The sequence below is a fragment of the Globicephala melas genome, chromosome X (assembly GCF_963455315.2).
Source record: "Globicephala melas chromosome X, mGloMel1.2, whole genome shotgun sequence".
NCBI lineage: Eukaryota > Metazoa > Chordata > Mammalia > Artiodactyla > Delphinidae > Globicephala > Globicephala melas.
In genome coordinates, this window is record NC_083335.1 from 117,496,568 (window position 1) to 117,509,859 (window position 13,292).

The window sequence follows — 13,292 nt, forward strand, 5'->3', positions numbered from 1 at the left end:
GGAGAACCCACACAGGGCTCGGAGACCCTCACCCCTGCTTCGGCAAGGCCGTCCCTTTGCTCCCTCTCAGACAGTCTGCTTCCACAGAAGGTGTCATTTGAGGGGAAGGAAAGGGGAAAAGATTCCACTGTTAAAAGGTGTGAAAGCTATTAGAGAAGATGATCTCAAAGTTCTAGGAATCTCTGAAACACTATTGTTTAAAAATAGTTACGTATTATTGCAGAATATATAATTATGTAAAAAGTTATTATTATATACGTATAACCTTATACAGCCATATTTGATACAGTACATATTATTTGACTAAATCATATAATTATATCAATAGCATATTAAAATAGTTCAGTGTATCAAGCACCTACTACTAGGTGACAGAGTCTTGTTGCATGCTTTATGTCTGTCATCTCATTTAATCCCCTCAACAGTTTTATGAGATGAGCACAATCTTCTCAGACTTTATAATGGAAAAATTGAGGCTCAGAGAGATTAAGTAGCCCAAGAGGACAAGCTGAGACCTGGCAGAGCCAAGGTTCAAACCTACACCTCCCAGGTGTCAAGCCCGAACTGGATCACCAGGTGCAGCGATGGCCCTTGCTACCCCTGGGTGCCCTCCTGCTCACAGTGGCCAAGATAGGGCCCACCTGCTTTATCATCTAGCAAAAACTTCAAAGGACAGGCACCCTCTTCCATCGCATCTGCAAAATTCACTTATTTGGGAGTTTTCTCCCTTTTTCCAAATTCCCTCTAAAACTTTGGTCAAATTCGGAGGATATACTCAATGATTTGGTACTTTCTAAAATATCAATATATTCCATTTCGTGAAGAAAATCATAACATCTGTGACTGCCAAAGAGCTTTTTCCTTTTTTAATTTTAATTAAGAGCTCAAAACAGTGCTTATACATCTCAAATAAGATGACGGAAAGTTGACAAGGGCTCAACAAAAGACGGCATTAGTAAGAATACAAGTTATCACGCAGTGCGACGTGATGTGCATGCTTCTGTCCCCCCAGCACCCACGCGCTGGAATCCTAATGCCCAGGGTGACAGGATCAGGAGGCGGGGCCCTTGGGAGGTGATCAGGTCATGAGGGAGAAGCCCTCATGAATGGGATCAGTGCCCTTATGAAAGAGGCCCCAGGGAGCTCCCCTGCCCCTTCCGCCATGTGAGGACACGGCGAGAAGATGGCCATTCGTGAAGTGGGAAGCTGGCTCTCACCAGACACAGAACCTGACTGTGCTGGCGCCCTGATCTTGGACTTCCAGTCTCCAGAACTACGAGAAATGAATTTCTGTTGTTTATAAGCCGGCCGGTCTATGGCACTTTGTTACGCAGCCTGAATGGACTAAGACCCGGTGTAAAAAAAAAAAACCCAGGACACAGACCACACAGCCTTTACTTTTCACCCCTCAACATTCTGCAGCAGCTTTGGGAAGGTTAAGTGACTTGCTCAAGGTCACACAGCCAATAAGAGGCACAGTGAGCTTCACACTGAGGCCCCTCACACCACACTCATCCTCTTCTGTTGCTGGGCTAGCAATACATTCAGGGTCAAGGCCTCCAAACTCACATTGTGTCAAATCTGAGGGCCACCCACATAGCCAGTCAGATGTTGTCCCAAAGTAAACTGGTGCTCTTTACTGGCTGCCTTTGAAAGAAACGGTTAGAGAGAAAAGAAGGCACAGCTTCAAATGCTGACCACACACCGCTAAGAAAGCATCTTCAAGATGATTCTCATCAACCTCCCCCTCCCACTGCCCTCAAGTGTCCATATTTGTTGTTCAACTTAAGATGTCAAGAGAAGGGCTTCCCTGGTGGCGCAGTGGTTAAGAATCCGCCTGCCAATGCAGGGGACACGGGTTCAAGCCCTGGTCCAGGAAGATCCCACATGCCGCCGAGCAACTAAGCCCGTGTGCCACAACTACTGAGCCTGCGCTCTAGAGCCCGCGAGCCACAACTACTGAGCCCGCACACCTACAGGCCGTGCTCCGCAACAAGAGAAGCCACTGCAATGAGAAGCCCACGCACTGCAACCAAAAGTAGCCCCTGCTCGCCGCAACTAGAGAAAGACTGCACGCAGCAACGAAGACCCAACGCAGCCAAAAATAAATATAAATTAATTAATTAAAAAAAAAAGATGTCAAGAGAACTGGTCTGACAAAAGTAAAACCAAATGGACTCTTAAACCCACATCTTGAAGAAAAGGGCTGCCAGGTCTCGAAAGATATTCCACGTTAATACCACACATTACAAGCCCCAAGAATGAGAAGTGTTGTTACAACTCTACCTTTTACATCACCAGCCCTGGCAGGGGGCCTTGAACGACCCTCACAAAGCTTCCGGCAGCTTTCTATCAGCAGCCGGTCCTGCGTGGAACGCCAGACCTGTCTCACGACGGGAACAACGCTCTTTTTGTTTCCGCCCCCATTTCTGTATGTTTTACTGTTATCTGAGGAGCGCTGGCCTTTTAGCATGGGCTGTAGCTTCTGTGCTACGGTAATGGGATACTGCTGGTCTAAGCCTGCGCTACCTGTGAACAATCCCGTTCTCTTCTGAAACCACTAAATCCCCTCGGACAGAAAATGCTAATTCCGAGGTCTAATGCTGCCTCGTGTGGTATCGAATGGTCCGCAGAGTGCAGTCACTCTCTCTTATTGCAGGAGACACACGGGCTTAACTTCATCACAGCATCCCAAAGCAGAAGAATGTCATCAAGCAATTAAAAGGCTCAAAGCAAAGAGGCTGACCCAGGGTCTAAGAACACACCTCACGGAAAGTGGGTACTGGCGCGTTTAACGAGCACCCCTTTCTGTGATCTGAACAGCAGTGATAGAAATAGGATTTCTTAAAACACAATATAACACAGTAAGAAGCAGAGAAGGAAACGCAAGAGGGCAGTTAATAAGAAGGCACCTGGGCCGATGCAGAGACCTCCCCGATGCTCGCAGCCCAGGCCCTGGCCCAGGGGGTCCCGGTGTCCCAAGAGCAGTGCCGCACGGCCCCCGGGCTGGTCCCCTCACCCCACCAAGCCCTGCCCTGCACCCGGAGCTGGCTGCATCCCGAGGACCGAGTATGGAACCAGGCCAAGTCTGCATCCTCGCACAGCGTGACACTAGGCGAGGACACAGATGACAAGAAAGAAACCACCGGGTCAGGCAGCAACTGGTGGTTCAAGGAAAACGAAGCCAGGTGTGGGGATAGAGGGTGGGAAGAGGGCTGCTTTTTAGATACAGTGGTGAGCAGGGACCTTGGCGAGATGTCATTTGTCCAGAGAACTATGGAAGGGAGGGGACAGGCACGAGAGACTTGGGGAGAGAGTTCCAGGCACAAGGAGCTGCGAGTTGCACTGCGGGCTGACGCAGGTGAGTGAGGGGGAGACTGGGGGAACGAGGTGAGGATGGGGGCCAACTCATCTGCAGTCTAGATCATATTCTAAGTGAGAGAGCCACCAGGGGCCACGCAGCAGAGACACTTTACAAGAACCCCATGGCTGGTGTGAGGACGAGCAGCCACCACGTCAGCACTTGGGGACGTTACAGGTGGCACGGCGGGAAAAAGCTCCGGTGGCACAGAAGCGTGGGAAACTCAGGGAGAAGTGATGTTAAACGAGCTTCCCGGTTGCAGGACACCTCACAGTCGAACAGGAGGAACATTCCAGACGCCCAGGAGGTCTAGCGTCACTAAAGAGGGAGCTCTCCCCCACCCACTGGCACATCCAGCACGTTCTTGGGCATCACCCATTTGGGAAGCTGTGGACATCCTCATTCTAGCTCCTCCCCCCTTGCCCCCGGGTGCTAGCCATGAGTTACATGAAGACAATTTTTCAAAACAAGCTTCAGAAACTTTGGGGCAGCGATACCCAGTAGCTCTCTCACTGGAAAAGTTTGATTTTTCTGAAGACTTTCATGACTTGTAAACGTTGCTCCTGTTTTCTGAAGACGTTTATAAAGGGCTTCAAGAGAAATGCAAATTACAACGACACTGAGACACTATCTCTCACCGATAAGACTGGTAGAAATGCAAAAGCGTGAGTGACAACACATTGTGCTGGCCACGTGGTTGGAACAGGAAGACGCATCTACTAGTGGTGGGAATGCAAAATGGCGCCACCCTCCCGAGGAGAATACGGCCAATGCCTTTACCCCGTGACCCAGCAAACCCACCTTCGGGAACTTATCCTGAAACCTCGTGTCTACACGTGCACAGCATTACGTGAAAAGCTGATGGGAAACATTACAAATGGATGTATCAGGCTGACAATGCCAGACCCCACTAATAATCTTCACACCACACAAAAAAAGAGGCAACCAGAGAGTGTGCACCTCCTGACCAAAAGGAAAAGAAAATGAAACTGAACTTGAGTCAGATCAAGCCTCTCGGATTAATGACACCCGTTTACGTAAATAGCAGGGGACAGTGGAGCGTGTTAAGTGACGCCGTGCACGTTCAAGCAGCAAAATCCAGTATCAGGGCAATTCTTTGGGACAAGCAAAGTAGCTTCTTCAACAAATAAGATGTCAGCAGGAAGAAAGGAAGGAAAAAAGAAAAAAGGAGAGGAGGGTAGAGATTAAGAGACACACTAATCAAACGTACGGTGTGGACCTTGTCAGAACCCGGACCCAAACAAACCAGGGAGATGGGAACACTTGCTGGAGAAAGGACAACATTAAGAGATTGCTACTAAGTGGCACAGGTATTATAGTTATGTTTTCAAAAGGAGTCCGTTACTTTAGGAGAGACATTTATGGATGAAATATGACTCTGGGATTTGCTTCAATAATGCGGTAAGAGCTTGGGCGATGAGGCTGTGTGACAGACAAAACAAGACTGGCCATTGTTTGGTTAGTTGTTGAAGCAGGGTGAGGGGTACAGAAAGGTTCCCTTATACCATTCTCTCTACTTTTGTGTATATTTGACATTTTCCATCATTAAAAGTTTATATACATTATACACACACACACACGTTCTATCATTAACCCAGAGAATGTGTTCACGGCCAGCTCCCATCTACAAAAATTAACATACATAGACTTAAAAAAAAATACAAAAGGTTCTTTTTTCCTCACTTGGACCCAAGCATAATGATGGATTTCCTTGCTAGCCAGGAAAGTTCACCAAGATAAACAAGTCGAGTTTAAAATGTTATAAGTAGCCAAACTCTCGGTGAGGTGCTCTGGAAAAAAATACAAGGGCTATTCTGGGAAGCAAGAACAGCAGAAAATTTTCTGGAGGAAAATCTAGGGTCTCTGCCTTAAATTGATGTTGGAAATAATATCTGAGAAGCCCATTTACATGTAACAGCTCACGTATTATCTGTGCTCAGACTTAGGATTTCACAGTAGGGGTGGGGTAATCACATTATCGATGCTTACCAGAGGTTTTCCAAATTTCTCAATAAATAATACCTGTCTGCATGATTTGATCCAAACACAAGAGCCAATCTGCAATACCAGATAAATAAAGAGGCTGTTTTCATCTCACACATGGCCTGTGTAACTCAGAGGAAGGTATCAGTCTACTTTTCACTGGCAAAGCGTTTTAAGCACGGCACAAGCACCCTTGTTTCCTCTCCTTCCCGTGAGCTCGTGTCACAGCATAGAGTGACCGACCATTTGCAGTGACAACACAGCAACCAACTAGAAGCTGCCTCGAGAGGCAGCTCCATCTGGAAAGCTGGGCTGGGTCCCCCAGGACCAAGGCCAGGTCCAGAACTTTCCCTCAGGCCACCCCTCAGCCTCCACTGGGGAGGGTGGGTATCCAGCAGTGAGGACCGTCCCCTTGGCAGGGGGCATGTTTCCCATCGCTAAGGATTCTTGCTAAGGAAAGCAGAAAGAAGATCAAACAGCACTGGCCCTTCTCTCTGCAAGTGCACAACTCATACTCCGCTCCGGCTGCAGGTGTAAAGTTATAACTCTTCCCAGGCCAGCTTCTGCTTCCCGTCCAATAAACCCGGAGCAACTGAGGCCGTCTTTTCCTAGTCTTAAAATTACCTTGACTACAAGAGATGAATTTACTTCCTAGCAATGCTAAGGGGAAGGGGTTTTCTCTGTCACCTGAGCCCTGACATCTTTTATTTCTGAGAGTGTTCAGTCTTAAGCTGACGTTGCAATATAACCATTGTCTTCACATAAAGAAATGGAGGTGGCCAGAGTGATGGAGGCCAAGCAGAGGAAAAGGCACTGGGCCCAGCAATCCTGCTACAGAAGCCAGGGCCAGTGGGGAAAGGTGCCGGCCGGGGCTCTCCTCTGAGGCTCGGGGATCCCATGTGACCTCAGTGTTCCTGAACCACCCTGAAACCCGATCACCTGCACCAGAGCTTCAGCGAGTGAGAGCTAAATTAACTGCATGAGGCCCAGCATGAAAAGTCACTATTATCTAGAGACGCTGGGAAGTCTTGATTCGCCCTGGTGAAGAGAGAAAGCTACAGTGTGGCCAAATGACAGAAGGAAATCAACCTCCAATTCAACTGGACAGTCCAAGCAACTTGTGAAGACCTGCCAAATTAAATGATTTGCTTCTGCTTTTTTCTGATCCAGCCCTTTAGCAGAAGTGACACAGGAAGGCACGGCCACGGTGCACAGAGAAGCACCCAGCAGGCAAGGGAGCATCTGGAGGCAGGCAGGGCTGCATGGCATAAAATCACAGAACAGGTATTGCTGCGCCGGGAAGCACCACGGCAGATGGACAAAAAGAGTAACAAAACCAGTAGCCGATATTGAAAATGCAGCTTGATTTGTTTAAGCAAAACTTTTTTAAAAAGCTGTACTGCTTGGGCGGCTGGGTCAACTGACCCGAGGGGACGGTCGAGCCGATTTAGGCCGCTCTCTGCCGCCTTGGAATCGCCGCCACCATGGCCAGTCGGTCGCAGGGCACCCAGCAGCTGCTCCAGGCCGAGAAGCGGGCCGCCAAGGAGGTGGCCGAGGACCACAAGAAAAGAACCGGAGGCTGAAGCAGGCCAAAGCAGCAGCCCAGGCTGGAAGTGAACAGTACCGCCTGCAGAGGGAGAAGGAGTTCAAGGCCAAGGAGGCCGCGGCTCTGGGATCCCATGGCAGTTGCAGCACTGAAGTGGAGGACCCCCAGGAGAAGATGACCATCCTCCAGACCTACTTCCGGCAGAACAGGGATGAACTCCTGGATAACCTCTTGGCCTTTGACTGCGATATCCAGCCAGAAATCCACAAAAACAGATAAAGGAAGAAAAAAACCACCTGTTGTTGCATGGATTGGCATTTTCGATCCCTTCATGGAATATGAAGCTTTAGCAAGGCTTGAGTCATAGTCTTGCGAAAAGTCATTAAATTATTTCTGTATGTTATATAGTAGGTCCCTTCACTTTCTGCAGAACAGCAAATCTAGCTTCTTTGTACAAACTTAGGGCTTATCCAAAGATTTTTATCTTTTTAAAATTTATTTATTTATTTTTGGCTGTGTTCAGTCTTCGTTGCTGTGTGCAGGCTTTCTCTAGTTGTCGTGAGCGGGGACTACTCTTCATTGCGGTGCGCAGGCTTCTCATTGCGGTGGCTTCTCTTGCTGCGGAGCACAGGCTCTAGGCACGCAGGCTTCAGTAGTTGCGGCGCACGGGCTTCAGTAGTTGTGGCTCACGGGCTCTAGAGCGCAGGCTCAGTAGCTGTGGCACGCGGGTTTAGTTGCTCCGCGGCATGTGGGATCTTCCCAGACCAGGGTTCGAACTTGTGTCCCCTGCACTGGCAGGTGGATTCTTAACCAGTGTGCCATCAGGGAAGTCCCAAGATTTTATCTTTTTACCTCATATTTCTTGGAATTTAATGGGTATACACTGTCTTTTTTCCTATGCCTTTTCGCTCAAGCAGCATATATATCAATACTGACTTTTTCTTTCTTAGATGTAGTTAAAAAAAAAATTTCTTAAGAAAGAAAGAGATGAATTTTTTTTCCCTAAATCTTTCTTGAAGGTCAGGGGCTTTATCTATGAAAAAGTAGTAAATAGTTATTTGTAACCTATGTGATGCAGCAGCCAGCCTTAAAATAGTCCTTTCCGGCTAAGAGTTAGAATAATGGATACTAGTATCATTGTTTGGGCTGCTTTTAGTTTCCCTTAATCAAAATTACTAGATGACAGTCCTACCATATAGCACAGGGAACTATATTCAATATCCTGTGATAAACCATAATGGAAAAGAATATGAAAAAGAATGTACATATGTGTATAACTGAGTCACTTTACTGCACAGCAGTCATTAACACAACACTGTAAATCAATTTCAATAAAAAATAAATTTAAAAAATTACTAGATGATGGAATTCAAGAACTTGCTACATGTTACTACTTGGTGTACTGAAAATCATTTAAAAGTAAAGACTTTCTGGCATGCAAAAAAAAAAAAAAAAAGAAAGAAAAAGCTGTACTGACTAGGGATAATTAAAGGAACTCCCATTGTAGATCCAAATCACCAGAGAATGTGCACGCACGCGCGCGCACACACACACACACACACACACACACACACACACACACACACACTGCTACAGGTAGTGGTAGAGAAAGCAAAAAGCTGACTGTAAGGTTAAAAGCCTGCAGCTCATGCTAAGCACGTGGACAGCTTACCAAACCCTGCCACATGGGGGACCTGCAGGGGGCATGGCAGTGTCTCAGGGCCAGAAAAGCCAAGCCCCTCCAGGCAAGACCCAGCTCACCTTTCTATTGTGTCTCCCTTGGTGTCTATAATATGTCCTTAATACAAAGCGGACAAACGAATCATCAACCAAACTAATCCTGGGTGATTAACAAAGTGAATGTCAACCTCATGTTAAACAACAGGGTTTGACGTGCCCGTTAATTACCCTTTATGTGAGGTGGGATCATTATCTTTGTCAAACACATTCTGTGTAACCTCCCTATAAAGAGTAATACTGCAATCACATTTGACACACTGTCATTGTGTCTGCACACAGGATGCAAGAGAGTGGCACGCTGCCCACATTTACCAAGAAATCGTAGCCACGTGGATTCCTGCCATTTGCTGAAGGCTGACTATGTAGCAGGCACTGGTGCTGCACTTGGACAATTTAGCCCAATGATCACTGCTATGGACTGAATGTTCATGCCCCCCAAACTTCATATGGTTAGCCCTAACCCCCAATAGGATGGTATTTGGAAATGGGGCCTTTGGGGGTGATTAGATTTAGATGAGGTCATGAGGGTGGGGCCCCATGAAGGGATTAGTGTCCTTAAAGAAACAGAAGAGACACCAGAGACCAGAGCCCCCCACCCAAAAACAGCACCATGTCAAGACACAGCAAAAAGGCAGTCATCTGATAATGAATTTGCCAGCGCCGTGACCTTAGACTTCCAGCCTCCAGAACTGTGAGAAGTAAATGTCTGCTCTTTAAGTCATTCAGTCTACAGTATTTTGTCAGAGCAACCGAGCTACGACAGTCCCCACTGACACATGAGAAGAGTCAACACAGAAGGTATGAAGCACAAGCCCAAGTTCAGCAAGTGAAACCAGGCTCTGAATCAAAAGGGAATATACTTTGGACCAACAAGCATACAATGCCCTTTCTTAGGAAAATTAATTCTTTCAGACCACCAATATCACCATTTATAAAATAACTCCTGTTCATTGAATTTGCTCACTTCATATAACTCACAAATGATAAGAACTTCATCCCCAAACTCTTAGTAGGGATAAAGTTCTAATTGTAAAGATGTCAATTTTATAGGAGGAAGACCTATAGATCAGGCTGCCCAACTGCAAGTACTGTGAGGATGGAAATGTTATCTGTGCTGCCCAATGCAGTGGCCACTAGCCCAGTGGTCCTCAACTTGGGACAAACATGCCCTCCAGGAAACACTTGGCAATATCTGGAGACATTTTTGGCTGTCACAACTGGGTAAGAGGGTGCTACTGGCATCTAGGGGGTCAAGGCCAGGGGTGCTGCTAAACATCCTCTGGTGCACAGGACAGCTCCACCACAAACAGTTATCTGGTCCAAAATGTCACGAGCACTGAGGTGGAGAAAACCTGCACTAGTCACATGTGACTGAGCATTTCAGATGTGGCTACTGAGGTTGGGAACTAAAATTTTAATTTTATTTAACTTCAATTAATTTAAACTTTAGAATTAAAAACTTTAAGAGATTAAAACTAACAAAACAAGAATTCAAATGTAAATAGCCATGTGTGTTTCAGACAGCACAGCTATCAAGAATGTGCGTAAATATAAAATAAAGGTCTTATTTCCCAAGGAAACAAGAACAAATTATCTTCAGGGAAAAGAGAGATCTGATCCTTAGGATTGGCAAATAATAAGCATAAATAAAAGCATAAAAGTGAACACCCGTGAAGCTTTAGGACACATGTCCCGGCACCAAACAGGAAATCGCAGGGAAACGCTCCCTCTGTCACTGCAGGCCACTCACTCTTGCAGGGTCTCCACCCCCTTTTCTTTGTACTGCAGTTCTTGCTTCATCTGGGTCAGCTCTCGTTTTAATCTGGAAAGCTAAAGACAAATTACATGTTTTTTTCCACAAAAAGAAGCTGTGAAAAATGATTTCTACAGTTGTTAGCATTGTCATCTAAGTTTCTGACTACCTTGCAATTCACAGGGTCACCCATTCTCTCCATGGCCTTCCATCCCTGGCATATCAAACAGCCCTGGCATATCAAACAGCCCTGGCAGGGGGGCCGGCTCGCTTAGACACAAAAGGCCCGGGTCACGAACAGCTTTCTACCACGTGGAGCCCTGGAACCAGCAATGATTTTCTTTTTCGAGGTATTGATTTACACATTGCAATGAGCAAATTTGTCATACTTTTTTCATCCTCTCTTCTGCTTACTACCCACAGATCCCACCTAGGAAACCCTGTTGCTCAAAGCATGGCTTCCCACTACCTGGAAGTCAGTCGCCTGCAGTGCTTATTTAAAGAGCTGATAGGACCCACTCCAGGCCTTGTTAAAACTCCGTGGGGGCGAGGCGGGGGGTGTCTGGAGCTCACACTTTGAACTGATGCCCCAGGTGTTTTTCGTTGGTGTACTAGAATGTGAGAACCACGGCACTAAAAGAGACACTCTGGTTTAGGGACTGAGACACCAGGACAGGAGGCTTGGCCTCTAAGATGTCTCCCGTCCCCGCTTCCAGACACCCAAGACAAGGGGCTGAAGGGATGGAACACGGTGGCACACCAAGAACCCGGCACCACTGGCAGGGAGCACCGGTACCTTCTGGTCAAACGCCATCGTAGGCAAGATTTCCCTGGGAATACAGCCACCAGGGAAGAACAGCAGATGCTAAAGCTGCTGAGGGACAGGCCTGGCAGCCCACTAATACAGGGAAGCAGCCCTCTGAGGTTGGGCCCCAATGTCACCAAATCTTTCCAAACAGGGGGTGAATCTAGCCCCATGAAACACACTGAGGGATACAGGTGATTTTTTGTTAGATGGGCTGAGGCTTTAAAATGAAACTTTTCCCTTCCTATCGGAAAAAAAAAAGTGGAAAGTAAAACCAAATGTGGTAATAATTCATGAAATGGAAAATCTTACTAAAATATGGGTGTTATACACACTGGCCACCATAAAATGAACCATGATAAGTGATGTTACATAAAAAGACATACGGGGCTTCTAGTTGTGAAAATATTCGTTTTACTCACCCTATCCCGACGACTTGCTATTTCTGCTTTAATTTGGTATGGGTCGTACTTTGTATTTGTTGAATATCCAAAGAAGGCTAAACAGAAGGAAAATATTTTATTTTATAATGGATCCTTTAAAGTAAATAAATACACATAGATAGGAACTTCTGATTCATCATATTAAGTAGTTAATTCTCAGTCTCAGACTTCCAAGTTGGCGCTGGCTCCTGAAGAATTAACATCTTACAACCTTGAATCTTGATGTTTGATTTTTGCATGAGGCCCTTCTACGTGATTCCACATAATAAAATATATGGCTAGAGGTAAATCAAAACTCTGTTTACTTCAACTGCAAAACTACTAGGGTTAAAAACCATATATACACGGGGGGAGGGGTACAGTTATGGTATAGAAAACTATTCTAACTATGTAAACAGTACATACAGTATGAACCCATTTTTACTTCCTTTTAAAATGCATGCACCCATGGAAGTCACTGGAAGAAAAGAACCCAAAAGTTGACTGCTATTCTCAATGGTTTCATTGCAAAAGATTTTGTATTCACTCTCTTCATATCTATAGTCTCCACATGAACGATTTTTGACATAAGAAAGAAAAAAAAACCCCAAAGATTTGTAAAATGAAAAAGACAACTTTCTAGTCACGTATCAGTATCTGGCAGGCTTGAGGAAAAGCTATTCTTCCATGTTTTTGGTTCCCCGAAAGCTGTTATTCTAAGCAGCTTGTTTCTGAGGGATGTTTAGCTAAATCACATTGCATAGATAAATGCTTTCTTCAGCGGTGCAGCACACATGACTTAAAGCCTTTTAACAGACACAGCATCGTGACTGCAGACGGCTACTACCTGGGGGTGAATGGGGCGCGCTCAGCCGCCCAGCTGTGTGCTAAGCACAGGCAGCCAAGCCCTCTCTGCTGTCTCAGCAACTGGAGCAGCTTGCAGCTGTTTCTTTCTCTTTTTTTTCTTTCTTTTTCTTTCTTTTTTTAAATTAATTTTTATTGGAGTATAGTTGCTTTACAATGTTGTGTGAGTTTCTACTGTACAGCAAAACGAATCAGCTATACATATACATATATCCACGTTTTTTTGGATTTCCTTCCCATTTCCGCCATTTCTAATTTCTATCACCCCATCCACCTCTCTGCATCCCTTTTTCTTGATGCTTCTGTCTCCTTTCTCTTAGGCCTTGGAGCTGCAGTGACTTGGTTCCTGTCCCTTCCTGAGTTGTGGAGGCTCCTCTTTCTTCATCTGAGAGTCACCCCACACTGGTGTAATCTGCCTCCGGGTCATTTTCATTAGTTTCACCTGCTCAGAAGACCCATAAGCAGGGCCAGCATCCATTCTTTTACTCCTTTGATCTGGGTACCAAAGGCTGTCATTCAGGTAACTTACATGTCAACATCTAGAAACTAGTTTATAATCATCTCCTGATTTCATATTGGAGAAGCTGACTCAAAGCCATCAAGTGGGGCTTCCCTGGTGCCGCAGTGGTTAAGAATCCGCCTGCCAAGGCAGGGGACACGAGTTCGAGCCCTGGTCCGGGAAGATCCCACATGCTTCAGAGCAACTAAGCCCTTTCACCACAACTGCTGAAGCCCGCGCGCCTAGAGCCTGTGCTCCGCAGCAAGAGAAGCCACCGCAATGAGAAGCCCGCACACCG

General features: G+C 46.2%; 1 protein-coding gene and 1 pseudogene across 4 annotated transcripts in view; one reads left to right on the top strand and one right to left on the bottom strand.

Moving 5' to 3' along the window:
* The window catches only part of WWC3 (WWC family member 3), a 122,497-nt gene that overhangs the window by 53,581 nt on the left and 55,624 nt on the right, over positions 1-13,292 (bottom strand). For 2 of the 4 annotated variants that reach the window (XM_060292424.1, XM_060292425.1), the window contains exons 4-5: positions 11,632-11,708; positions 10,402-10,481 (exon numbers count right to left, since the gene is read on the bottom strand). The exons of 1 other annotated variant lie outside the window; for it this stretch is intronic. In XM_060292424.1, coding sequence (XP_060148407.1) covers positions 10,402-10,481; positions 11,632-11,708 — 157 coding nt within the window. Of the gene's footprint in view, positions 1-10,401; positions 10,482-11,631; positions 11,709-13,292 lie in introns of those variants that run through there. One more of the 4 variants, XM_060292426.2, reaches the window with a different exon arrangement.
* LOC115850020 (V-type proton ATPase subunit G 1 pseudogene) lies at positions 6,850-7,190 on the top strand (annotated as a pseudogene).